At 46.7% G+C, this 25,908-nt stretch overlaps 1 protein-coding gene across 1 annotated transcript in view; it reads left to right on the top strand.

Moving 5' to 3' along the window:
* Positions 1 to 25,908, top strand: part of LOC142298902 (solute carrier family 2, facilitated glucose transporter member 9-like) — a 62,241-nt gene that overhangs the window by 18,506 nt on the left and 17,827 nt on the right. Inside the window, exon 8 of the mRNA XM_075341798.1 lies at positions 4,694 to 4,804. Coding sequence (XP_075197913.1) covers positions 4,694 to 4,804 — 111 coding nt within the window. The remainder of the gene's footprint in view (positions 1 to 4,693; positions 4,805 to 25,908) is intronic.

Consider the following 25,908-nt stretch of genomic DNA (forward strand, 5'->3'; position numbering starts at 1 on the left):
CACTTTGGTCACCGTTTCAGTAACTCCACATCCATGGCCTTCTTTGTCAGCATATCATAGGTGATGTGTGAGACTGACTGCTCATTTCCATAGGTCAGCCTGCCTCCTCTCTGGGCATGCATGAGTCAACACAGAGAAGGGAGCTACCTTTATATATATATGTCTAAAAGTAATATTTTAATAGTGGACATTCCTTTAAAGAAATATTTCCCTCTTCTACACCTACATCTAATGTTTTAGAAACGCACTAGGATGGTCTCGGTATTCTGATCAGGGCGATTGATCTCTGACCTTCGCTGATCACGAGAACAAATTGGCAAAGGTCTTTCCAGCATTTCTCCTGCACAGTGGTGCTCCAGGCCCTTACTGTGCAGGGAACTGCAACACCGCTCTATTTACAGTAAGTAAGTAGGGTAGCATTGAATTTGGATGGCACAAAGTATGACCATACAATAAAAATCAGCAAAGAATCCAAAGATCATGGGATTCCCTGCAGTCAACCCTCCCACTAATGGCTAAGGGTACCTTCACACTTAGCGATGCAGCAGCGATCCGACCAGCGATCTGACCTGGTCAGGATCGCTGCTGCATCGCTACATGGTCGCTGGTGAGCTGTCAAACAGGCAGATCTCACCAGCGACCAGTGAACAGCCAGCAGCGACGTGCAAGCGACGCTGCGCTTGCACGGAGCCGCCGTCTGGAAGCTGCGGAGACTGGTAACTAAGGTAAACATCGGGTATGGTTACCCGATGTTTACATTAGTTACCAGCGCACACCGCTTAGCTGTGTGTGTAGGGAGCAGGGAGCCGCGCACTCTGAGCGCTGGCTCCTTGCTCTCCTAGCTGCTGTACACATCGGGTTAATTAACCCGATGTGTACAGCAGCTACATGTGCAGAGAGCCGGAGCCGGCAGCACAGGCAGCGTGAGAGCTGCAGAGGCTGGTAACTAAGGTAAATATCGGGTAACCACCTTGGTTACCCGATGTTTATCTTGGTTACAGCTTACCTCAGCTGTCAGACGCCGGCTCCTGCTCCCTGCTTGCTTCATTTCGTCGCTCTGTCGCTGTCACACACAGCGATCTGTGCGTCACAGCGGGAGAGCGGCTTTGAAGAAAACGAACCAGGGCTGTGTGTAACGAGCAGCGATCTCACAGCAGGGGCCAGATCGCTGCTCATTGTCACACACAGCGAGATCGCTAATGAGGTCACTGCTGCGTCACAAAAAGCGTGACTCAGCAGCGATCTCGGCAGTGAGCTCACTGTGTGTGAAGCACCCCTAAGTAATGGCATATCTTTGTGAAATATCACCACTTAGTACTGTGCAAATAAATTCCTTAAAGCAAGACCCTGATCCAAATCAATGCAGAATCTTAAGTGTTGCATCTCACAACAAATTTCTCTTTGTGATTGTTGCTTGGTGTGTAACATTAAAGGGAATCTGTCATCAGATTTTTGCTATGTAAGCTGAAGCCAGCATGCTGCAAGGGTTAACACAGAAAATTCAGGGTCACAGTTCAATCAGTAGTTTGTTTGCTGTTTGTTTAAGCATCAGGACCCTTATCAGTGCTCAGACTACAATGTCTCATGCAGGGCAGTCCAGCACACTCTTTTCTCTGATTGACACCTTAGGCTATGTGTACGCTGCCCTTTTTGCCTCTTTTTTGTGTGTTTTTTGGGTGCAGTTTTGGTCTCAAAACTGCATGAATTTCCTTCCCCAGCAAAGTCTATGAGATTTAATTTTTGCTGTCTGCACAGTGCAGGGGTTTTTTTTGCTGCATTTTTGTGGTGACCACAAAGATGCAGCATGTCAATTCTTTTTGCGTTTTTCGCCTGCATTTTTCACCCATTTAATGTAATGGAGAAAAACGCAGCAAGACGCATCAAAAAACACATAAAAACGCACAAAAAAGCATGCGTTTATTTATTCGTTTTTGTGCGTTTTTTTTCCAAAAACGTTGCATCTTTGTGGTCAGAAAAAAATGCAGCGTGCGCACATTGCCTAAAGAGGGCTTTACACGCTGCGACATCGCTAGCCGATGCTAGCGATGGCGAGCGTGATAACACCCGCCCCTATCGTTATGCCGATATTTGGTGATCGCTGCCGCAGCGAACATTATCGCTACGGCAGCGTCACACGCACTTACCTGGTCGGCAGCGTCGCTGTGACTGCCGAACAATCCCTCCCTCAAGGGGGAGAGACGTTCGGCATCACAGCGACGTCACCGCGACGTCACTAAGCGGCCGGCCAATCAAAGCGGAGGGGCGGAGATGAGCGGGACGAACATCCCGCCCACCTTCTTCCTTCCTCATTGCTGGTGTGTGGCAGGTAAGGAGAGATTCCTCGTTCCTGCGGCGTCACACGTAGCGATGTGTGCTGCCGCAGGGACGAGGAACAACTTCGCCCACGCGACAGCAGCGATATTTGAGAATGGACCCCATGTCAACGAGGAGTGATTTTGGACGTTTTTGCAACGATCCAAAATCGCTCCTAGGAGTTACATACAACGAGATCGCTACAGCGGCAGGATGTGCGTCACAAAATCAATGACCCCAACGAGATCGCTGTAGCCATCTCGTAGCGTGTAAAACCTGCTTTAGCCTGTGTTCACACAGGGCTTTTTTGATTAGGTTTTTTTCCTGACCAAAACCTGATCTTGTTGCAGGAAATCTCCTTTTGAGTCATCTTGTGTTTTTGGTGAATTTTTTTCTACAAAATGGGTTGTATCAATGAAAACACATTGCAAAAATGCTGCAAAGAATTGACATGCTCATTCTTTGAAATCTGCACTATTATTTGTCAAAACAGTCAGGAAAAAATCTGCAGGTGTTTGTGTGTGTGCATGAGATTTCAGAAATCTCAGACTTTGCTGGGACTGTAAAAAGCAGCTTTTTATTAGCATGGATTTGCAAAAATTCAAGGTAAATCTGCAGCTAAAAAACGCAGCAAAAACTTACCAAAAAAGCCCTGTGTGAACATACCCTTAAGGGTGCTTTACACGCTGTGACATGCTAGCAATTGCTAGCAATGTTGAACGCGATAGCACCTTCCCCTGTCGTGTGTGCGATATTGTGTGATCGCTGCCGTAGCGAACATTATCTCTACGGCAGCGTTACACACACATACCTGCTCAGCGACGTCGCTGTGACCGCCGAACAATCCCTCCCTCAAGGGGAGGTGCGTTTAGCGTCATAGCGACGTCTCTGCGGCGTCACTAAGCAGCCGGCCAATAGAAGCGGAGGGGCAGAGATGAGCGGGACGTAACATCCCGCCCACCTCCTTCCTTCCGCATTGCTGGTGGATGCAGGTAAGGAGATGTTCATCGCTCCTGCGGTGTCACACATAGCGATGTATGGTGCCGCAAGAGCGACGAACAACATCGCTACTAAGCAGGCAACGATTTTTTGTTTCAGAACGACCTCTCCGTTTCAAACGATTTTGACCACTTTTGGGATCATTGAAGGTCGCTCGTACGTGTCACACGCTGTGATGTCGCTAACAACGCCGGATGTGCGTCACAAACACCGTGACCCTGACGATAAATCGTTAGCAATATCGCAGCGTGTAAAGCACCCTTTACTGTTAATGCACAATCTATATTGAGAGCCTGGTGTGGGCCGGGTCAGCTCTCTCAGCTTTGCTACATGGCTAAATCTAAAAATTCTGTTTGTCTCAGAACACTGCACCCTGTAATCTAAGTGATACATCGTTGCATTCAGGATCTCTTTGCCTACATCATGCTGCAATCAGATGAGGTAGCAAAAACCTGCTAACAGATTCCCTTTAATAGTTAGGGGTACTTTGCATGTTGCAACATCGCTACTGCGATGTCGTCGGGGTCAAATCGAAAGTGACGCACATCCGGCACCAGTAATGACGTCGCAACGTGTAAAGCCTAGCTGCACCGATAAACGATCGCAAAAGCGTCGTAAATCGGTGATCTGTGTAGTGTCGGTCATTTTCATAATTTCACTGCAGCGACAGGTACGATGTTGTTCCTCGTTCCTGCGGCAGCATACATCGCTGTGTGTGAAGCCGCAGGAGCGAGGAAGTTCTCCTTACCTGCCTCCACCGGCTATGCGGAAGGAAGGAGGTGGGAGGGATGTTTATGTCCCGCTCATCTCCGCCCCTCCGCTTCTATTGGCTGCCAGCCGTGTGACGTCGCTGTGACGCCGCACAACCCGCCCCCTTAGGAAGGTGGCGGGTCACCAGCCAGAGCGACATCGCAAGGCAGATAAGTCCGTGTGAAGCTGCCGTAGCGATAATGTTCGCTACGGCAGCTATCACAAGATATCGCATGTGCGACGGGGGCGGGTACTATCGCGCTCGGCATCGCTATCATCGGCTAGCGATGTCGCAGCGTGCAAAGTACCCCTTAAAATACATACTGAACAAATGAAATCATTGTAAAGCAGAGTTGATTGACAAATAGTGCACCTCACAAATTTCAGTAGTGCTAAATTTACAACATTCAAATATGGATACATACTTTGAGTATTTGAGTTTGGGGAGCAACCAGAAGATTAAGATTGGATCAAAGGAATTTTACTCACTTTGTACAACTCTTCCAGTAAAAATGTAATAATTCTATGTTAATGCTTACCTACATAAATATAGAAAATCTAAACAGCATGTATCTAATCAACTGCTCCCCCTCTTTGCTCAGCAATCTCTTACACACTCAATGATTTTTAGGTATATTTTTATGCTGCTGAAGTATTTAAAGCTGCCGGATTTTCAGAGACGCAAGTCCCATATTTAACAGTTGGTGTTGGAATATGTGAGTCCACGTCGGTGATCCTCTGTGTAAGTGGAACATTTTCTTGTAGTTCTGTAGAAAACAGATATGTAGAATTTCTAGACAACACATAGATATCTGACTGTGTATAGAGTAGTGACTGCATTACGCATTGTATTTTACTAAGCTTGGTTACTTATTTCCTTTACTGTTGCATTTTAAATGCTTCTGTCTGTTACATTTTAACTTAGCCTAAAAAGGCAGTGAACTATGCATTCAGGTTAAAAATATCTGTAGCACATTGCATTTAAAAAACTTCCATTAAGTTTTTTTAATTAAATTTGTGTATATGTGTCACACAGATTGTTGCACAAACTTCATCAACTGTCATGACGGCGTCGGGCACTGTTCACTTTGCAGATTTTGATGCTCCGCCCAATGGTTTCTTTAGTGTTTCTGATCCATACAGGCAGACTCGGGCATTGTCCTGCTGTGTGCTCAGTCATAGTCAGGCTAGCAAGACTTAACCTCTGCTGACCTGCTTGTTAGACTCATCTGATCACGTGTTGTGAGGAATCCAATCACAGTAGCTCCTCTCATATTTAAGCTGGATAAAATCTTCTACCTATGCCAGCTCTAGGTTATAGTGTGTTGGTCTGTGTGTTTTGGTGTCCCAGACTATCTGGAAAATGTTGTTTTTTGTTTGGAGTGGTTGTGGAACTTATCTGTAATCTTGTTGTTTCCTCCCTACTCTTAGGGTACCTTCACACTTAGCAATGCAGCAGCGATCCGACCAGCGATCTGATCTGGTCAGGATCGCTGCTGCATCGCTACATGGTCGCTGGTGAGCTGTCAAACAGGCAGATCTCACCAGCGACCAGTGAACAGCCCCCAGCCAGCAGCGACGTGCAAGCGACGCTGCGCTTGCACGGAGCCGCCGTCTGGAAGCTGTGGAGACTGGTAACTAAGGTAAACATCGGGTATGGTTACCCGATGTTTACATTAGTTACCAGCGCACACCGCTTAGCTGTGTGTGCAGGGAGCAGGGAGCCGCGCACACTGAGCGCTGACTCCTTGCTCTCCTAGCTACAGTACACATCGGGTTAATTAACCCGATGTGTACAGCAGCTACATGTGCAGAGAGCCGGAGCCGGCAGCACAGGCAGCGTGAGAGCTGCAGAGGCTGGTAACTAAGGTAAATATCGGGTAACCACCTTGGTTACCCGATGTTTATCTTGGTTACAGCTTACCTCAGCTGTCAGACGCCGGCTCCTGCTCCTTGCTCGCTTCATTTGTCGCTCTCTCGCTGTCACACACAGCGATCTGTGTGTCACAGTGGGAGAGCGCCTTTGAAGAAAACGAACCAGCACTGTGTGTAACGAACAGCGATCTCGCAGCAGGGGCCAGATCGCTGCTCATTGCCACACACAGCGAGATCGCTAATGAGGTCACTGCTGCGTCACAAAAAGCGTGACTCAGCAGCGATCTCGGCAGCGAGCTCGCTGTGTGTGAAGCACCCCTTATTTTCCTCCTTATCTTTTGTGGTCTTATACCTCTGTGTGTACATGCCATGTGACAGAGTTGTGGTTCCCCTGTCTGTCTGTTTTTGTGGGTTTAATCTCACTCATGTCCCTATTCCCCCTCAGAGAGTGGAGAGGGTATCAGATCAGGGCTGCTCAGGAGCAGGGCCAGGAAGCAGATTCAGGCATCTCCACCTTTAGGGGTATCACTGAGGCTAGGGATAGCTAGGGCCCCCAAGCCTGAGGGGCAGCGTAGGAGCCAAGTTTTCCTGCTATCCCGATATACAGTGGGTACGGAAAGTATTCAAACCCCTTTAAATTTTTCACTCTGTTTCATTGCAGCCATTTGGTAAATTCAAAAACGTTCATTTTTTTCATTAACATATACTTTCACACCATCTTGACAAAAAAAACAGAAATGTAGAAACTTTTGCAAATTTATTAAACAAGAAAAACTGAAATGTCACAGGGTCTGTGTGTCCACAGAGTTAAACATTGTGATGAATTTGTATTCCCAGACCCTGCGATGTCTCTGTGATCTGTGTTGTCCGACACAACATAAACCACATGAAAGCTTTCATATTAAAAGGCAACTTCATATCACAGAGCCATCGCAGGGTCTGGGAATACAAATTCATCACAATGTTTAACTCTGTGGACACAGGATTCAATCTCTCAGAAGGATTTATGACTCATTACAAAATCTGAGAGGTCAGCTCCAGAGACTACGAGGGCACCAGGCCTCTGATCCTACATGGTTATTGGGACAATAAAACTCACACCACTAATCAAAGCTAATTAAGGATTCACTTTCCAAGCTCAGTGTTTGTTTATTTAAATGTCCTTTTACTATGCATTGCTCTGCCCTGCTTTGTGTATATATTTGTGTTTCTTCAGATGTTTTGTCATACCATGCCTGAGGAAGAGACCTGAGATGTCTCGAAAGCTTGCTTTATAACATCATATTTTATTTTAATTTTAGTTAGCCATTAAAAGGTATCACAACTACAAAATTTTAATTTTGTTTCTCTCACTGAGAGCAATCAATCATTTCATATTTAAGTCACATGTTGTCCATTTCCTTGTGAACCTCCTTGAGATGTTTCTACTTCTTCATTGGAGTCCAGCTGTGTTTAATTAAACTGATATGACTTGATTTGGAAAGGCACACACCTGACTATATAAGACCTCACAGGTCACAGTGCATGTCAGACCAAATGAGAATCATTAGGTCAAAGGAACTTACCAAGGAGCTCAGAGACAGAATTGTGGCAAGGCACAGATCTGGCCAAGGTTACAAAAGAATTTCTGCAGTACTCAAGATTCCTAAGAGCACAGTGGCCTCCATAATCTTTAAATGGAAGAAGTTTGGGACCACCAAACTGTTCCTAAACCTGGCCATCCAGCCAAACTGAGCAATCATGGGAGAAGAACCTTAGTGAGAGAGGTAAAGAAGAACCCCAAGATCACTGTGGCTGAGCGCCAGAGATGCAGTAGCAAGATACAAGAAAGTTCCACAAAGTGAACTATCACTGCAGCCCTCCACCAGTCAGGCCTTTATGGCTGAGTGGCCCGACGGAAGCCTATCCTCAGTGCAAGACATATGAAAGCCCGCATAGAGTTTGCAAACAAAAAACATGAAGAACTCCCAAACTATGAGAAATAAGATTCTCTGGTCTAATGAGACAGAAATAGAATGCTTTGGTGATAATTCTAAGCAGTATATGTGGATATAACCAGGCACTGCTCATCACCTGCCCAATGCAATCCCTACAGTGAAACATGGTGGTGGCAGCATTATGCTACGGTGGTGTTTTTCAGCTGCAAGGACAGGACGACTGGTTGCAATTGAAGGAAAGATGAATGCGGCCAAGTACAGAGATATCCTGGAGAAAACCTCTCAGACTTGGCCGAAGGTTCACCTTCCAACAAGATAATAACCCTAAGCACACAGCTAAAATAACAAAGGAGTGGCTTCTGAACAACTCTGTGACCATTCTTGACTGGCCCAGCCAGAACCCTGACCTAAACCCAATTGAGCATTTCTGGAGAGACCTCAAAATGGCTGTTCACCATCCAACCTGAAGGAACTGAAGTTTAATGTAGATAAATGTAAGGTCATGCACTTGGGTAGAGGAAATAACATTTATGATTATGTACTTAATTGTAGAACACTGGGTAAAACAGACACAGAAAAAGACTTGGGTGTATGGGTGGATGGTAAACTTCACTTGAGTGGACAGTGTCAGGCAACTGCTGCCAGGGCTAATAAAATAATGGGATGTATTAAAAGAGGTATAAGTGTTCATGAAAAAAATATAGTTCTACCTCTGTACAAGTCACTAGTGCGACCGCACTTAGAATACTGTGTACAATTCTGATCACCGATATATAAGAAGGACATAGCTGAACTGGAGAGGGTGCAGAGAAGAGCGACCAAGATTATTAGAGGAATTGGTGGGCTGCAATACCAAGACAGGTTATTAAACTTGGGGTTATTTAGTTTGGAAAAACGAAGGCTTAGGGGGGATCTAATCACAATGTATAAATATATGAGGGGACAGTACAGAGACCTTTCCAAAGATCTTTTTACACCTAGGCCTGCGACTGGAACACGGGGGCATCCGCTACGTCTTGAGGAAAGAAGGTTTAATCATAATCACAGACGAGGATTCTTTACTGTGCGAGCAGTGAGACTATGGAACTCTCTGCCGCATGATGTTGTAATGAGTGATTCACTACTAACATTTAAGCAGAGCCTGGATGCCTTTCTTGAAAAATTTAATATTACCAGTTATGTATATTAGATTTTATGACAGGGTATTGATCCAGGGAACTAGTCTGATTGCCGGATGTGGAGTCAGGAAGGAAATGTTTTCCCCATTGGAACTTGTTTGCCACATTGGGGTTTTTTTGCCTTCCTCTGAATCAACATGTTAGGCTACGGGTTGAACTAGATGGACTAAAGCCAGCTTTACATCTTACAATTAGGTATGCGATCTCGTATGCGATGTGACACGCCCAGGTCGCATATGCGATCTAATGAGATTGCACGTAGGTCGTTCATTTGCTGTCACACGTGCGTTAGTAGCCTATGTTAAATTGGTCAATTTTGTGTGCGATCCTTTAGATCATGTGTTCTGTGACGTATGCATTGGGCACCCTTTTTTTTTTTATTTATTGTCTTGACAAGCGTGTGTAATGTGTAGGGATGTGTTTTTACTATGTCATCTGCCATTCAGCTCTGCTACATGGCCGCTAACAGCAGACACAGACAGCCATGTAGCAGAGCTGAATGGCAGATGACAGCAGACACAGACAGAGCTGCACTGTCAGAATGAACTCGGGTGAACTTCACCCGACTTCATTGTCATGCTGCGGCTCTGTCTGTGTCGCGTCCTGATTAGCGGTCACCAGTGAAGACTCACCGGTGACCGCTAAACTCCTGAGTGACTGAAGTTAGCAGCCCTCTCTCATATACTCACCGTTCCCCGATCCCCGGCGCTGCACGGCGTTCACACTGCTCCGGCGGCTTTTACTGTTTTGAAAAAGCCGGCCGCCCATTAAACAATCTCCTATTCCCTGCTTACCCCGCCCACCGGCGCCTATGATTGGTTGCAGTGAGACACGCCCCCACGCTGAGTGACAGGTGTCACACTGCACCCAATCACAGCAGCCGGTGGGCGTGTCTATACTGTGTAGTGAAATAAATAATTAAATAATTAAAAAAAACGGCGTGCGGTCCCCCCCAATTTTAAAACCAGCCAGATAAAGCCATCCGGCTGAAGGCTGGTATTCTCAGGATGGGGAGCTCCACGTTATGGGGAGCCCCCCAGCCTAACAATATCAGCCAACAGCCGCCCAGAATTGCCACATACATTATATGCGACAGTTCTGGGACTGTACCCGGCTCTTCCCGATTTGCCCTGGTGCGTTGGCAAATCGGGGTAATAAGGAGTTATTGGCAGCCCATAGCTGCCACTAAGTCCAAGATTAATCATGTCAGGCGTCTATGAGACACCCTCCATGATTAATCTGTAAATTACAGTAAATAAACACACACACCCGAAAAAATCCTTTATTAGAAATAAAACACACAAACACATTCCCTGGTTCACCACTTTAATCAGCCCCAAAAAGCCCTCCTTGTCCGGCGTACTCCACAGTCCTCCAGCGTCGCATGCAGCGCTGCTGCATGGAGGTGACCGGAGCTGCAGCAGACACAGCCGCTCCGGTCACCTCCACGCAGCTAATGAAGACAGCCGCGCTATCGGCTGAGCTGTCACTGAGGTTACCCGCTGTCACTGGATCCAGCAGTGGATGCAGCGGTGGCCGCGGGTAACCTCAGTGACAGCTCAGCTGATCGCGCTACTCACCTCAGTTGCTGCGTGGAGGTGAGAGGAGCGGCGGTGAGTAGCGCGATCAGCTGAGCTGTCACTGAGGTTACCCGTGGCCACCGCTGCATCCACCGCTGGATCCAGTGACAGCGGGTAACCTCACTGACAGCTCAGCCGATAGCGCGGCTGTCTTCATTAGCTGCGTAGAGGTGACCGGAGCGGCTGTGTCTGCTGCAGCTCCGGTCACCTCCATGCAGCAGCACTGGATGCGACGCTGGAGGACTGTGGAGTACGCCGGACAAGGAGGGCTTTTTGGGGCTGATTAAAGTGGTGAACCAGGGAATGTGTTTGTGTGTTTTATTTCTAATAAAGGATTTTTTCGGGCGTGTGTGTTTATTTACTGTAATTTACAGATTAATCATGGAAGGTGTCTCATAGACGCCTGACATGATTAATCTTGGACTTAGTGGCAGCTATGGGCTGCCAATAACTCCTTATTACCCCGATTTGCCAACGCACCAGGGCAAATCGGGAAGAGCCGGGTACAGTCCCAGAACTGTCGCATATAATGTATGCGGCAATTCTGGGCGGCTGTTGGCTGATATTGTTAGGCTGGGGGGCTCCCCATAACGTGGAGCTCCCCATCCTGAGAATACCAGCCTTCAGCCGTATGGCTTTATCTGGCTGGTTTTAAAATTAGGGGGGACCGCACGCCGTTTTTTTAATTATTTAATTATTTATTTTACTACACAGTATAGACACGCCCACCGGCTGCTGTGATTGGGTGCAGTGTGACACCTGTCACTCAGCGTGGGGGCGTGTCTCACTGTAACCAATCATAGGCGCCGGTGGGCGGGGAAAGCAGGGAATAGGAGATTGTTTAATGGGCGGCCGGCTTTTTCAAAACAGTAAAAGCCGCCGCAGCAGTGTGAATGCCGTGCAGCGCCGGGGATCGGGATCGGTGAGTATATGAGAGAGGGGGATAGACTGACATGGACAGAGAGTGAGGGACAGAGATAGTGACGGACTGACAGAGATTAGTGATTGACAGACATTGTGAGGCGCTTCAGAACGCAGCTTTTCAGCTGCGCTCTGAAGCGGACCTTTGTTAAGCTGCGGTGCAGAGCGCACACCTGCGCACATAGCCTCAGACATCACAATCGTATGAGGGATGTCACACGTTACAATTCACTAGTTTCGTACTACCAAACGTCCAATGTATGAGGAATAAACGACGTGTATGCGATCACCGTATTTTCGTTCAATATCGATTGCATGTAGGTTTCACACGCAAATACATCACGAACGATGCCGGATGTGCGTCACTTACAACTTGACCCCGACGACGGATTGAAAGATCTATTGAAGTGTGTAAAGCAGGCTTTAGAGTCTCCCTTCAACCTTAAAAACTATGATACTATGAATCTGAAAGGAAGAATGGCAGATGAACCCAAAATCCAGGTGTGAAATCTTGTTGCATCATTCCCAAGAAGACTCAAGGCTATACTAGCCCAAAAGGGTGTTTCTACTGAATACTGAGTAAAGGGTCTGAATTCTTAAGACCATGTGATATTTCAGTTTTTCTTGTTTAATAAATGTGCAAATGTTTCTACATTTCTGTTTTTTTCTGTCAAGATGGGGTGCAGAGTGTACATTAATGAGAAACAAAATTAACTTTTTGGAATTTACCAAATGGCTACAATGAAACAAAAAATGAAAAATTTAAAGGGGTGCATTGCAACAATATGTTTATGTAGTGTAGTGTGTTAATATTCTCACTTACTAGCACCTTCTCCGAGATCCAGTGCCAGTCTGCTCCTCTTCTCAGTGATGTCACTGCTCTTCAGACTATCCAGCTAAATGTAGGATCTATGCGTGAGCCAGAAGTCTATTTAACAATGTAATCCTCATTCTGATGCTCTGTAGGCTTATATTGTAGATACTACTTCTGGGTCACGCAGAACACATTATGACCCAGAGAGCCTGATGTGCGGCGACGCCATTGAGAAGAGGAGCAGATTGGTGCTGGATCAGTACCTGTCCAGTTGGCTAGATATGAGGTCTATGTGTTTCAGTAATATAGGCTGGATGTCAGGTATATGTGAATCCAGGGTTCAGCAGTTTTCATTAGCTCATATATCAGCACGAGTTCTCTCCAGCACTTATTTCTAATTCATGTGCTTTATTTGTCTTCTATACCGTTTTCTCTGCCCACCCTGAAACTGTCAATGATTTTCTCCTGCTCCATGGGGAGATCTGTGTAAATCACCTACCTCCTGCCATCTTTAACATTAATAGTAATAAATATATAATAATTTAATTTATCAAAATGCCAACATATGAAGGCAAAGCCGTGTGATGGCTGGCAATGCTCCACTCCCTTTTCTCACTCTGGTGTGGTGCATATCTTCCGCCCCGGCTGGGAGTTGCGACACTTACTTGCGTGTTCACCGGCTCGTTCACCACAACGTTGCCGGTCACTGTCATAGACATCGTACTTGGGCAACAACATCACAGAAACAACTTTTCTGTAACTCAAATTTTAACTTATTTTATTTAGCATTCATCTTGATAGGAAACATTTTCACAGTAAACTTTCTCAATCTTCACAATAAACAATTTTACAATAACCTTCTTAGGACAGACATGCCACTTTCTTCCTGTGTTACTGTTCTGCTTCCAATGCTCAATGAGTGACTTCTGTCCAGCCCTTGCCCTGGGTACTATCCCTCCAGCAGCCCAGTCTGACATCTATAGTCCCCATCTCTTGCAACCATGCCCGTAGGACACAATGGAGGATATCTCCTCCGACTCCTAGGCTACCATTGTATCCATTTCTAGCTTGCTGAACCCACACTTAGGATGTGTTGTTATAGGAAATACTATCTACCACCGAGTTCCCCTCTTGTACATTTGTCCCTACATTGCACTAAATCCTACCTTAAAACATTCTTATACTTTACACATCATAAATACAACATTTCCTGTAATTAAACACATTACACTATATATACAAACACCAGTCAGGATAGGTCAGAGTAGAGTAATTCACTGCAATACACTTAAAGGTACAGTTACATCTATATAAACACAATATACAGTAAAGCGGGCTTTACACGCTACGATATATCTAACGAGATGTCGGCGGGGTCACGTCGTAAGTGACGCACATCCGGCATCGTTAGTGATATCGTAGCATGTGACAGCTACGTGCGACGGTGATCGAGCAGAAATACTCACCTTCTCGTTCATCGTTGACACGTTGCTCATTTTCTAAAAATCGAACGTCCGGTTGTTCATTGTTCCCGAGGCAGCACACATCGCTCCGTGTGACACCCCGGGAACGATGAACACAGCTTACCTGCGTCCCGCCGGCAATGCGGAAGGAAGGAGGTGGGCGGGATGTTTACGTCCCGCTCATCTCCGCCCCTCCGCTTCCATTGGCTGGCCGCTTTGTGACTTCGCTGTGACGCCGAACGTCCCTTCCCCTTCAGGAAGTGGATGTTCGCCGCCCACAGCGAGGTCGTTTGGAAGGTAAGTATGTGTGATGGGGTTACAGCATTGTGCGACATGGCCAACAAATTGCCCATATCGCACAAACGATGGGGTGGAAATTGAAGCATGTAAAGTAGCCTTAAGTAGGACTGGGGCAATCTGTACACCTCCTACACATATTCTGCAGTACTTTGGAATTAAACAGGGATGTGTACAGACAATAAAGACATTATTTAGTAACATATAATGCTCAGTTACACGAGTAATGAGCAAGCTAACAATCTAAAAGGAAATAGGAGAAATTGCTAGAAGGGAGCAGAAGAGCATAGAAAGCCATGAGGAGCAGGAGCTCTGACCAATTTGTAATATTTTTCCAAAAGCACTCATCTAGATAATGGACTTACAAATACAATTTAAACCACTTCCCAACATTGGACATATCGGTTCGTCCTATTTTGCAGTGCGTTCCCATGAATGGACATACCGGTAACGTAGCGATCACAGCATTTAGGAAGCTGGGGGAGGGAGCTCCCACTCCCTCCCGATGCATGATCTAAAGCCCCTGTCACACACAGCGAGATCGCTAGTGAGATCGCTGAAATGTCACAGGTTTTGTGACGTATCAGCGACCTCGCCAGCGATATCGCTGTGTGTGACAAGCAGCAGCGAGCAGGCCCCTGCTGCGAGGTCGCTGATCGTGCCAAAGCGATCAGGACCATTTTTTGCTCGTTGGTCTCCCGCTGTGCAGCACACATGGGCGTGTTTGATGGCGGGAGACCAACGAACGCGTGGCGGATTCAGTTACCTGCATTGCGATTCCAGAGCTATCACCTGAGCTCCAGAGTGCAGCCTAGACTGCATCGTGAGCGCTGAGTGATTGATTCCCCGGCGATTGCGGTTCAGTTTACGACAGCTGAAGACATGCCGGGCTGATCTCCAGTGCGTTCACCTAAACTCCGGATTGCACCCCGGCCTGTCCGCAGCTGTTATAAACTGAACCGCAATCGCCGGGGAATCAATCACTCGGCGCTTGTGGTGCAGTCCTGCAAACTCTGAGATCAGGCCAGGCTGCAGCTGAGAGCTCCGGAGTGCAAAGCAGGTAATTTAATCCAGGCCTGGCATTACAGGAGATTCCTCCGGTAGCCAGCAGGGAGCCGTCATTACATGGGTCGCTAGTGGCTGATCTCTGATCACTGTGGAGATCTGCCTGTGTGACGCCCCTGCACTAGTCAGGTTGTCGCAGGGAATTGCACTCCTGTCCTTATAGTGCAGAACAGACCCTCCTTGGTTACAGGTTCCTCCCTATGGTAATGCAAACAACTGCATTTAAACCCCCAATCCACACTCACACCAGTACAGGACAGACAAACCAGTGGGTAGGTCTAGTGAGGAAAGGGCTGCCCACCAAAGGGTTAAGCAGACTGGTGGGAGGTGACAAGTCAGTCCAGGGGAGCAATAGGAAAGGAAGGGAAGTAGGAACTCTCCAAAGGGAGAGGGGACCAGGAGTTGGAGCCCCCAGGAAAAGTGAAGTAGTGGCCCTCAGAGTGTGAGGGGCCGAGGAGTCGAAGCTCCCGAGAGGCTGGACTAAATTGGGACCCAGCACAGCAATACTATTGGGAGTGGATACTTGGACGTGCTCTCCTTCCTAAGCAGCAGTGGTGTGCTGGGACTTTTGGTTCACCTGCAGCCTGTGTGTGTAATGATTTTACAAAACATCATCCAGCACCACGATAACCGGCCTGAGTGAGTACATGGTGTGATGTTGCAACTCGCAACCTGGGGGGTACTCACTCAGCATGCGTGCTTCAGGTAGACACGGGAGGTACTTCCTTAATCTCAGGCTGCTTTATTCAGACAGCATAAAGTATATTGCCAGTACTGCATACAAGATGGCATTACAAGCAGGAGACAGGCACGTTCCCAAACACCAGGTCTCCAGGTTCAGTCCAGCGATATAAGTCCCAACATAGCCTTCTCAGACAGCTGGTTTCCTCACCTCCACTCACAGACAAACCCGGCTACTTCCAGGAAATTCAGAGCATGAGGCCATGGGTGTGTCCGGAGGTCTTACTTTTACCACTGGGACCACACCCCGAGGTGCAGATATGGTGAACAGCCGTCCCGCCCATCTCTTTAGCTGGCCATAATGAACCCGGCCCAGGTAACCCACATTAACCCTCTCAGCACGGTACAAGTGATCATATCACAATGGTCATTCCCTGCTTCCAGCAGGCCTTCCCCTACCCGTGGAGGGTGACGACATCTAGCTGCCCCACTCCATCACTCCGGGTACTCCCAACGGCGGTACGCCCAATTACCGTACACCAGGGGTGGCATCACAAACTATATCTATTCCCCTGTAAATACCCCCTTTCCATTTGAGTGTGGCGCATACCCCCGGGTCCAGAGGCCCTCGAGCCACAAGCAATCATCACCCCCCGGATCCGAGTGGTTCGATCCGCTGCAGGTGCAGCACACCTGATTGACAGCTCACCAGCGACCTTGTAGCGACATTCCAGCGATCCGTGCCAGGTCGGATCGCTGGTCAGATCGCTGGTGCGTCGCTAGGTGTAACGGGACCCTAACAGACATTCTGTCAGTGTCACACTGACAAGTCTAATGCATTGCCATGCTTGTGCATGGTAATGTATTACACCAGAGATCAGACTAAGAAAAGTTAATGTCCCTAAGGCTATGTGCCCACGGGGACAGTGTCCTGCGGATATATCCGCAAGACATTCCGCAGGTGCTCCCAGGAAACAGCACCACAACGTCTGTCTGTTTCCATGCTGCGGAATGTCCTTCGGATATGGTGCGGACATTCTGCATTGAGGATACAGTACCATGGCTTCGGCACTGCATCCTCAATGCAGAACAAGTGCTGCAGTGATCGGGGGAGTTCATACTTACCTCCATCATGCAGCTCCTCGCTTTCCGGCAGCCGGGTCACTCTCTCAGCGTCTGCAGAAGAAGGTGGGCGGGCCTGAACTAGCTCCGGCTGTCACATGACCGTAGCTCGTGCAGGCTCTGCCCACCTCGTCCTTCCTGTACCTGGATTCACCGCGCTCCTGTGCATCGGACGGAGAAAGTGACTCCGGTGAGGCAGGTAAGTATATGGGACCCTGCGGAGAAATCCGCAACAATAATTGACATGCTGCAGATTTTTCCGCACGGAAATCCGCATGATTTCCGCTGCGGAAAAATCCGCAGCGTGGGCACAGCATTTCCCAAATGCCATAGAAATGGCTGGGGAGTAGCTGTGCTGCAGATTTCTGGAAAATCCGCGGCTTTTCCGCGAGAAATCCGCGGCAAAATCCGCTCATTTTCCGCAGCGTGGGCACATAGCCTTAGGCCCCCTTCACACGTCCGTGACAAAAACGATCCGTTTTTTCACGTATGTGTTAAAGGGGTGGTTTGCTCCCCGTGTGCCGTGTTTGTGGCACATTCCTGTTCACCGTGTGTTATACGTAATAACACACTGAGAACGGAAAGCCCCGCCTACCTGCATCATCCGGCGCTGTCTGTGGTGCTGAATGACAGCGTCTGGCACAGGCCACGCCCCGCTGACGCTGCTTCTGGCCCCCAGTGAAGAAGACGCGTTGTTCAAAATCACTGGGGGACGGATGCAGGTGACAGCCTCGGCAGAGACTGTAGGACTCGTGGAAGTGAGTATGTGTTTTTTTATTTTTTACAATTACACGTGTGTTTCTCCGGCACGAGTCACATGCACCCGCATCCACACTACTTCCATGTGGTACGTGTGCGGGACCGTGCTGCCGGAGAAACACTGACATGCATCTGTGTGGAGCACACGGCACACGTCTGCTCCACACGGAGGCACGGGCCACTGGCAGAACACGTGCGTGCACATATACCCATTGATTTTAATGGGTATACGTGTGGCCGTGTCTCCGGTACATACGGGCACGGACCTAGCACGTACCGGAGACACGGACGTGTGAAGGGGGCCTTAGGCTGTGTCCTCACTTTGCAGTTCAATTCTGCAGCGTGTAAGTCACTGCGTGTGCGTCTCAGAGCGCAGCCGAAAAAGCTGCGTTCTGAGACGCATTCTGCAGAACGCAAAGTGCGGACATTCCTGGAGAGAATTCATGCATTCTGGATGCTTTTTCTGCCATAGACAGAGTGGGAAAAGCATCCAGAACACACATTTTTCACAGTACGCACCCACTCGGCTCTGCAGCATCCCCATAGACTTTAAGCAGAGCCGAGTGGGACCGCACTGTCATGGCTGGCTGGCTGCGGGACAGTGCCACGCGATCAGAATGAACTCGGATGAACTTCACCCGACTTCATTGTGATTGCCCGGCTCTGTGCGTGTGCCGCGGCTTGATTTGCGGTCACACGTGAAGGACTCACCTGTGATCGCAAATCCCCTGAATGACCGCAGTGAGCCGCGTGATCAGCTGTGCTTTCACTCAGGTGACCCGCGCCACAGCTGCAGACCTCCACCTGAGAGCGGTGGCCGCGAGTAACCTCAGTGACAGCACAGCTGATCTCGCGACTCACTTCAGTTGCTGCATGGAGCTCACAGGAGCGGTGGTGTTCTAGTGCCGCTCCTGTCAGCTTCCGATGTAGCAGAGCTAGAAGCGTCGTGGGACCTTGCGTGGATTACGTCGGACCTGGCGGTGTTTTTGAGGGATTAATAAAGTGGTGAAAGAGGGTGTTTTTTTGTCTTTCATTTCAAATAAATGATTATTTGGATGTGTGTGTTTATTTACTTTAACTTACAGGTTCATCATGGAAGGTATCTTGGGGAGACGCCTGCCATGATTAACCTAGGACTTAATGGCAGCTAAGGGCTGCTGCCATTAACTCCTTATTACCCCATTTGCCACCGCATCAGGGCAATTCGGGATGAGCTGGAAAAGTCCCGGGACTGTCGCATCTAATGGATGCGGCAATTTCAGGCGGCTGCTGGCTGATATTGTTAGGCTGGGGAGCTCCCCATAACGTGGAGCTCTCCATCCTGAGAATACCAGCCTTCAGCCGTGTGGCTTTACCCTGGCTGGTATCCAAATGGGGGGGACCGCACGTCGTTTTTTTTTTATTTGTTTTTTTTTACTGCTCAATATAGACACGCCCACCGGCAGCTGTGATTGGTTGCAGTGAGACAGCTGTCACTCAGTGTGGGGGCATGTCTGACTGCAACCAATCATAGGCGCCGGTGGGCAGGGGAAGCAGGGAATACGTAATGGATTAATGAGCGGTCGGCATTTTCAAAAGAGAAGCCGCCACAGTGTGAATGCCGTGCAGCGCCGCGCCCGTGATTGTGGATCGGTAAGTATGAGAGTGGGGATGGGAGGGAGAGACCGACATGGACAGAGAGAGAGATAAAGACATAGAGAGAGAGAGACCGAAAGACCTGCCTTTGTTATGTTAAATAAAAACATGTGGATCGCAATAATAATGCAATGCAAGCGCACTGTTTAACATTTTGGCAGCGATTTACTACAACTCATTGATTTCAATGGGTGTAGAACGCAGCCAAAATGGCAAAAACAATTGACATACTGCTTCTTTGAAAGCATGGTTTTTGCCCAAAATTATGCAAATTAAACGCAGCGTTTGGAAACACAAAGTGCGGACAAGAAATTTATATTTTCCATATACTTTGCTGGAAAATCAAAACGCATGCCTTTTTTCATGAAAATGCTGCAGTGCAAAACAGACCTTAAAAGCAGCTGAAAAGCAGGTGGAAACGGAAAGTGCGGACATAGCCTTAGGAGAACTAAGTAAAAAAGTTTCACAAAAAGTGAAAATAAAATGAAAATTATTTTTTAAAAATCCCAAGATAAATAAAAAAAGAAAAAAGTTATACTAATAAACACTAATATTTATGTAAAAATAAAAAGTACACATATTTGGATGACCCCATATATAAATCTCTCTCACTAGTTAGTCCCATCAGTGAACGCCATAAAGAAAGTGACAAAAATTGGGCTTTTTCATCCAACTGCTGGGAAACAGGGGAATAAAACGCATTTAAAAGTCAATAATAAATAAATATGGTATCGCTAAATCATATCCCTCAAAAACAAACCAACTGTAATGCTCACGGATGTAAGCTCGGAGTGGACCCACTGGGCCGCAGCACAAAGTACACCTGAGGGGCATGATTTTGGCACACACTGGGTATTCACCAGAGCCTTTGATGGTGAGGGTGGATTTGGCTGCCAGTAGAAACCAGGTGCCACTCAGATATGGTGCTGCAACAGCTGGCCCTAGTGGTAAAGACACTGACAGTCTCAGATATAACAGCTGCAGACGGGACAGCTGATACGGCAGGCACGGCTGGAAAGGATGGATGCAGCAGCAGATTAGGCAGATACAGCTGGTAAAGATAGGTGCAGTGGTGGGTACGGCAGATGCAGCTAGTAAGGATAGGTGCAGCAGCAGATATGGCAGGTACAGCTGGTACAGATAGGTGCAGCAGTGGATGCATAAGGTACTGGAACACAGATGGGTGGTAGCAATATGGCACACAGCAATATAGCTGAATTGTTGTTTTTTGTTCATTTTGCCTCCCAAAAATTCAAATAAAAAGCAAACAAAAAAGTTATGTGCCTGAAAATGGTAGCAATAAAAACGTGAACTCATCCTGCAAAAAACAGGCCCTCACATGACTTTGTCAGCAGGAAAATGAAGATATTACAGCTTTCAAATTTTGGTAATGCAAAAACTTTTTTTTAAAGCTTTTTAGTGTGTGATAGTAGCCAAACATAGCCAAACTCAAAATAAACAAAATAAACCTCATATAACTGTAATCACATCAATCCGAAGAATAAAACCATCTTATTACTTATAACGCAGAATGAATGGCAAAAAAAATTAATAAAATAAATTCTTGACCTGCTGCTGATTTGTTCATTCTGCCTCCCAAATATCACGGTAAGGCTCGTCTCACATTTGTCCTGCGGTCTAGACTGAGCACTTACACAAGGCTTTCCTTGTAAATCTCTGACATATGTGATTCAGATGAAACCAGCAACATGTTCCCAATAAAAGCTTCAACTTATTTCACATATAAAAAAACAAGCCTCCACTCAAGTCTGTTATTTGTGAATGGAAATATAGTAGGCTTCCATGTTACTGGTAAAACAAAGACTCTTGAAAAGCGCCAAGGCTTCTGCCAAAAAGAAATTCAGCAAAATCTGCACTACCAAATCCAAATGCCGCTTTCCTTTCTGAGCCCCAAAAAGTGACTAAACTACATCTAGAATCCACATTTTTCATTTCTGTAGTGAAGAGAGCCTGCTTAATTTATCATGTGCTTGTCTTCAGAAGCATGAGCTGGCCACAGTCTATGGGTACTACAATGTATGGGCACTACAATGGCAAATTTGCAATTTTTATTCAGCAGCATCCATTGCTGATTGTTTCTGAAAACCTTACATGGCGTCAAAATAATCACTACTAATGATAGGCGAACCCAAACTGTAAAGTTTGGGGTCCATGCCGGATGCGTAGAGTCTGTGCATGGACCCTGAGCACAGACTTCTCAGGGAACCCTGTGTTAAGGGGGCTTTACACGCTACGATATCGTTAATGTTTTATCGTCGAGGTCACGTTGTTAGTGACGCACATCCGGCGTCATTAACGATATCGCAGCGTGTGACACTTACCAGCGACCTTAAGCGACCTCAAAAATGGTGAAAATCGTTTACGATGGAGAGGTCGTCCCAAAACCAAAAATCGGTAATGGTTGATTATCGATGTTGTTCGTCGCTCCTGCGGCAGCACACATCGCTGTGTGTGACACCGCAGGAGCGAGGAACGTCTCCTTTACCTGCCGCCGGCTGCAATGCGGATGGAAGGAGGTGGGCGGGATGTTATGTCCCGCTCATCTCCGCCCCTCCGCTTTGATTGGCCAGCCGCTTAGTGACGTCGCGGTGACGTCGCTGTGGTGCCAAATGTCCCTCCCCTTTGAGGGAGGGATTGTTCGGCAGTCACAGCGATGACGACGACCAGGTAAGTGCATGTGACGCTGCCGTAGCGATAATGTTCACTACCGCAGCGAACACACGATATCGCACACACGACAGGGGCGGGTGCTTACACGCTTGATATCACTAGCAATTGCTAGCGATGTCGTAGTGTGTAAACCCCGCTTTATTGTTCGGGTTTGGCCACCTGGATAAAAAATTTAAAAAAAAGGGAAAAAGGATGCAAAATGGGGATTAAAGCAGGACAATTATACTAACCAAGTTTTTGCGCAACTGTCTGATTCCAGGTCTGCTCATTAAATCTCATGACTATTCTCTACTTCCCCCGTCCACCCTCTGTAACAGCATCTAAGATATGTTGGAGTCAGACTACTGGCATGCCGGCATTGGCCAGTGATTGGTTTCTGTCATGATTGACTCCTGGCTCAGCTGGAGCTGAGCCTTTTTTTTAGTTTCACTTCTGATGCAAGTCAGTTAGGGGTTAATCCTTTCTGCCTCGTTCTGGAGGTCAGGCTGCTTTATTAGGGCACTGTTTCTCTTGGACTTCGCCAGTGATACTTCTGGCTCAGCTGTGTTCTGCTCTTGAGTGACCTGTTGTCTGCCCTGCCCCCCTCCTGACCTCCGTGTTCACCTGACCTGTTAACCTCCTCTGTTGTCTGTTTCCATCAGTGTTTCTCCTGCTGGCTCCCTGTTCGTTCCTTATCTGTTTACCTTTATTCTGTCTTGTCTTCCCACTCCCCCTCGCTTCTAGGCTCTGATTTCCTGGCTACTGACTATTTCCTTCCCTCTGACTACGTTTAGACTTTGCCCTTGTGTACTTACAAGACCTCATGTTGTGACACGGCTTTCTGACGATTCTACTGCATCTGGTGGGCTTGACTAGTATTACCTCTGCTAGGGAATTCCCTGCTCATACATTTCCTCCACTTTTACGCCCCCTAATGGTTTACCAGCTAACTACCTTCTCAGATAGTTTCAGGAATCCTCTCAGTCCCACATTACTGCGCTGTACTGCTATTGTACATCTTAGAGTACAGCGTGACAGTTTCCCTCACAATAGCTGTCTGGGTTCCCGAAGTGGAGTATAAAAATAAAAATTTTGAAAAAATGGCATAGGGTCCCCCGTAGTTTGATACCCAGTACAGATAAAGCAGACAGCTGGGGCTGCAGCTGCCAGCTATATGTATTATCTTTGCTGTATATCAAAATACAAGGGACGCCATGTAGCTTTTTTAATTACTTAAATAATTAAAAAGCCGGAATGCTGTCCCCCCCCCAATTTTGATACCTAACCAAGATAAAGCAGACAGTATTGATATATGGTATTTTCAGGCTGGAGAGGACCATGGTTATTGGGCCCTTGCCAGCCTAAAATTGCACCCGTCCCAGAATTGGAGCATCCATTAAATGCGTCAATCCTGGAGCTTACCTGTCTCTTTATTATATCCCTAAATCGGTGGCAATTGGGGTAATATAAGGAGTTAATGACAGCTGTGATTTGTCAAAAAAATCACAGCTGTCATCAAGCCCGAGGTTAGTAATGGGTAGGGGGTCTATGAGACCATCTTTCACCAACTGAGTAAGTGAAAAGAAATAAACAGAAAACACAGAGAAAAAGTTGGTATTTTTAAAAAAACACCAATTTATCAACCCCCAAAACAACCCTGCAGGTCCGACGTAATCCACAGACACATCCCATGATCAATGCGGGATGCCGGATTTGAGTTCTATGAGTTCACCTCAGATGAGTTCACCTGAGGTCACAGCTGGGGTACCATGGAAACTGGTGAACTCATTGACGTCACCACTCTTAGCTGCGGCTACGTCAGTGTGTCCCACAGGCCACAGTAATCAGTCACATTTTTTAATGTGACGCTCACTGCGACCTCAGGATGTAGCAGAGCAGGGATCATCTGTGGATTTTGTTGGACGTGCAGAGGTGTTTTGGGAGTTAATAAATTGGAGAAATAGGGTGTTTGTTTGTTTTTAATAAAGTATTTTTCTCTGTGTTTTGTGTTTATTTCTATTTACTTACACAATTAGTAATGAGGAGTATCATAGACCCCTGCCCATTACTAATCCAGGGCTTTGTTGCAGCTGTGATTTTTTTGACAAATCATAGCAGTCATTAACCCCTTATATTTCCCCTATTGTCACCACTGCAGGGCAATCAGGATGAGCCTAAGTGCCAAGATTGGAGCATCTAATGGATGTTCCAATTCTGAGGCGGCTACTGGCTGCTATTTTTACTCTGGGAATTGACCAATAACCATGGGCCTCCCTAGCATAAGAATACCAACCCCCAGCTGTCCGCTTTATTTTGGCTGGGAGACCACACACCATTTTTTAAAATTATTTATTTAAATAATTTTTTTTTTTAAAAATTTGTGGGGTCCCTCTTATTTTGATACATAGCCAAGCCCCCTACTTTATCTGCACTGGCTATCAAAATACGGAGAACCACACTTAATTTTTTCCAATGATTCATTTATTTTTACACTCCACTTCATGGACCCAGAGAGCTAGTGTGAGGGCAACCAATCACAGATGTCAGCATGCCAACAGTATGACTGCCATCAATTGCAGAAACTGTCACAGAGAGTGGGTGGGGGAAGCAGTGAATATTCATAAGCTGTAATGAGCAGACCAAGAAGCAGTGTGACAGCCATGCAGAAACTCAGTATGTATAATTGACCTGCTTTTATCCCCATTTTGCTTCCTTTTGCAGCCCTTACTAACACTATTTTATAACACTTAAGTTAGGGATCCTTTAGACTTATAGGGGTTTCGGCATCCTGGGTCAAATTCAGGTCAAGTCTGGTTCTTTTTTCTGTTATTTTAAGTCCTGTACAGCTACATATGGGGTATTGCCACACTAAGCAGAAATTACACATTTTGGTGCCATTGTTACCTATTTTCCTGTGTGTAGATGTAAAATATAGGGCAAAAGCAACATTTTTGTAGTAAAAATGTAATTACCTTTTCTTACCCGCCGAATGGTATAAAACGATGTGACACACCTGTGGTGTCACTATGATTAGTGCACCCCTAGATGTATTCATTAGGAGGTGTATTTTGAAAACTGCGGTCATTTATGGGGGGAGGTTCTGTGGTTCTGGTGGCACCTCAGGGGCTCTGCCAACGTGACATGGCAGCCGCAACTCGTAACAGCAAAATCTGCACTGCAAAATGGCACTTCTTCGCTTCTAAGCTTTCCACTGTGCCTGAAAAGTAGTTCCCAATTACATGGAGGGTATTGGTGCATTCCTGAAAAATCGCACAACAAACTGTTTGGTCAATTTCTCTGCTATTAGCCAATATAAAAATGAAAACTTGGGATTTAAAACATTTTAGAGGTAAAAATGTCATTATTCTTTTTCACCACCCAATGGTATAAAATTATGTGGGGCACATGTAGTGTGAACATGCTCACTGCATCTCTAGATTAATTAATCGAGGGGCATGGTTTGTAAAATTTGGGTCACTTATAGGAGAGTCTGCTTTTCTAGCACCTCAGGGACTCTGCCAGTTTGACATGGCACCCTCAAACCATTCCAGCAAAATTTTCATAGCAATATGGCGCTCCTTCCCTTCTGAGTTTTGGACTGTGCCTCAAATGTAGTTTTTGACCATATATGGGGTATTGGCAAACTCAGGAGAATTGTGTAAAAAAAATTGTACTGTTCGTTTTACCCTTTAAAAAATATAAAAACATAGGGTCAAAGCAACAATGTATTGTAAAAAATGGAAATTTTCATTTACTCATCCAAAAGTTATACAATTCTGTAAATCGCCTGAGGGTGAAAAAAATGCTAACTACACCCCTAGATAAATTCCTTGAGAGGTGTAGTTTTCA

Source organism: Anomaloglossus baeobatrachus, chromosome 1, assembly GCF_048569485.1.
Source record: "Anomaloglossus baeobatrachus isolate aAnoBae1 chromosome 1, aAnoBae1.hap1, whole genome shotgun sequence".
Lineage (NCBI taxonomy): Eukaryota > Metazoa > Chordata > Amphibia > Anura > Aromobatidae > Anomaloglossus > Anomaloglossus baeobatrachus.